Raw genomic sequence first — 2,429 nt, 5'->3', positions numbered from 1 at the left:
GGAGGAGAGGAGAGGGGAGAGGGGGGAGGGGAGGGGAGGAGAACCTGAATTCTCCTGTTGGAGCTCAGGCGTCACGACAAACACACACACTCACACACAAACAGTTACACAATGTTCACATACGACACTCATGGTGTTTCTGCAGTTGATCCAAGTTACATTTTTCTGGTGATTTCAGTGATAATTTTATCATTATTTTATATTTCCTGTCAGATCTGTTCTGCACACTTCAGCTGTTTGTTTAAAGTATGGAGCTAAATTAGTGACATAAAGTTTAATTATTTTTTTAACTGAAAAAAGATTTGAAACACAAAAGAAGTTCAAAATTACGTCAGATTATATTTGTTATTTATTTATTTTAATAACATGTTTTACTCATATAAGCTGCACATGTCAACAAGACACAAAACTACAAGGAAAACAATTATAAACAAAATATTGTTGATGTTTTAAAGACTTTTCCAGCTGCCACAGGTCCTGAACGATACAGAAAACTTTGTCCTGCTGCTGTGTTGAGCTGTCAGTCATGATTCCACACCCCCTGTCATCTCAGGCCCCGCCCCCTCACCAAAAAAACACACCAGAATTTAGAAACTGAAAAAATAAAAAGATCTAATCCTTACAGTTTTATAATTAAATTTTCTCTTTAAATTATCATTTTTCAGTTTCAAATTTGTTTATTGTTTTGTTTGTTTGTTTGTTTTTATCGAACTTTATTTATTTTTTATTTGACCTTTATTTATTTATGGCCCTAATTTGTCTCCGTACAAAGATGAAGCAAATGTTTGAACCAAAAACAGAAGAATTTTTGCAGAACTTACAGTAAAATCAGAGATGATCAGTTTGAAGCCAAATGTTTCAGTCTTTTATTTTTCCCTAAAAATTATTTGTTTTTATTTTATTTAACAGGAAGATCTTTATCTAAAAGAAAGCAAACATTAGAAAATCATGACTGATGATTTATTTAACCAATGTCTTCAACATGAGTTTTATTTTCTTCTTTTTGCAGTTTTATGTTCAGTTTCTGTTTAAACATGAAACATTTCTCAGCTGTTTGTGTTTATTTAAAGAAATCCAGTTTTTATTTCCAGATGTTTGAGGTTAATCTGTTAACTGTTCTAATAATATTTAATAACTTCTGTTTCTAATTTACTGTTTTATTGTTTTGTGACATGAGATCCACCACAGCTCTTAAGGTCGCAGGAAAAAAAAAATCAAAAATCTTTCAAGGAAACTTTTTTTTTTTTGGTTCTTAAAGTTAAAAAAGTAAAAGTTCTGTTTCATGACGAGTTTAACGGGTTTCAGACCAACAAACAGAACAGGTGTGTCTTTAAATCAAATCAGTTTTTTCAGGAATTAAATGAATTAAAACTTAAAATCTGTGACCAGATGTTTTAAAGTGATATTTCTCCATCTGTATACAGATGTTTGGTTTGTTTCCAGATGTTTCTGTTTGAATGCAGCTTTTGTTTTCTGGTTCTGGATCGCTTCAGAACAAATGTTGGCAGAACCGCAGCGATTTCAAAACAAACTAAACATCAGTTTGAATCCTTTAAACAAGACGGAACAGAACCGGGTTCTGTCTGATGAAACTCCCGAGCTGTGACCAACATTTGGTTCTGAAAAGGTTGTGGGATAAAAACCTCCTGAGCTTTTATTTTGAAAGGTTTTCAGTCCCTGCAGGTGTTTTAGTTGATCTGTCCTCTGTGGTTCACAGGATGTCGGTGAAGCTGAGGTTCGACTCCCCGTCAGATGGAGGTCCGGTCCACCGGAGCCGCTCCTTCACCGGGTTCGGGTCTCTGAGCGGTCGCCAGCGGTGGGTCAAACCAGAACCTGTGTAAAACCTGATCCTCATCCTGTTTCATCAACAAAACAGATGTTTTTTATTTATTTATTTTTAATCAGTTTGTTTCCAGAACTTTAGCTGGAGTTTTTGGGTCTTACAGGGTCTAGAGGAGACAGAGAGGTCCAGAGCTCAGTCTTGGTGCTGAAGTACTCAGCCCTGATCCTGCAGGGCCACCAACCTGCAGGTTTTCTCTGCTCCTCGGAGGGTCTTCAGGTTCTGCAGAAACCTGTATTCACACATTCAGACCAGAAACATCTAAAACCTGCAGGATGGTGGGCCTGCAAGATCAGGATCAGAACCAGAACTGTACACTCTCTTAAAGGAACATTTCAGATTTTTAACTGATTTGTTTTGTCATGTATAAAGGTTATTAATAAAGAATATCTTACCTGGTGTAGATGGCTCAGTCTTAGGATTACAACATCCAACTTTAAGCAAAAAAACTTTGATTTTAATTCAACGCAAACTTCAAACCAGAAAAAGAAAAGGTCGTTACAAACATTTAAATATTCTTTCCTTATAATTTATCTTTTTGTTGATATAATTTGATGGTTTCAGTGGCATCACTAGGCCTATTTACGGG

General features: G+C 35.7%; 1 protein-coding gene across 1 annotated transcript in view; it reads left to right on the top strand.

Annotated features, from left to right (window-relative positions):
• ripor3 (RIPOR family member 3) overlaps positions 1-2,429 on the top strand; it is a gene marked incomplete at its 5' end in the record, with an annotated part of 31,404 nt that overhangs the window by 1,701 nt on the left and 27,274 nt on the right. Inside the window, 1 exon segment of the mRNA XM_014015342.1 lies at positions 1,718-1,816. Coding sequence (XP_013870796.1) covers positions 1,719-1,816 — 98 coding nt within the window.

Source organism: Austrofundulus limnaeus, unplaced genomic scaffold (genome assembly GCF_001266775.1).
Source record: "Austrofundulus limnaeus strain Quisiro unplaced genomic scaffold, Austrofundulus_limnaeus-1.0 Scaffold127, whole genome shotgun sequence".
NCBI classification, from domain to species: Eukaryota; Metazoa; Chordata; class Actinopteri; order Cyprinodontiformes; family Rivulidae; genus Austrofundulus; species Austrofundulus limnaeus.
This window is presented reverse-complemented; position numbering and strand designations above follow the sequence as displayed.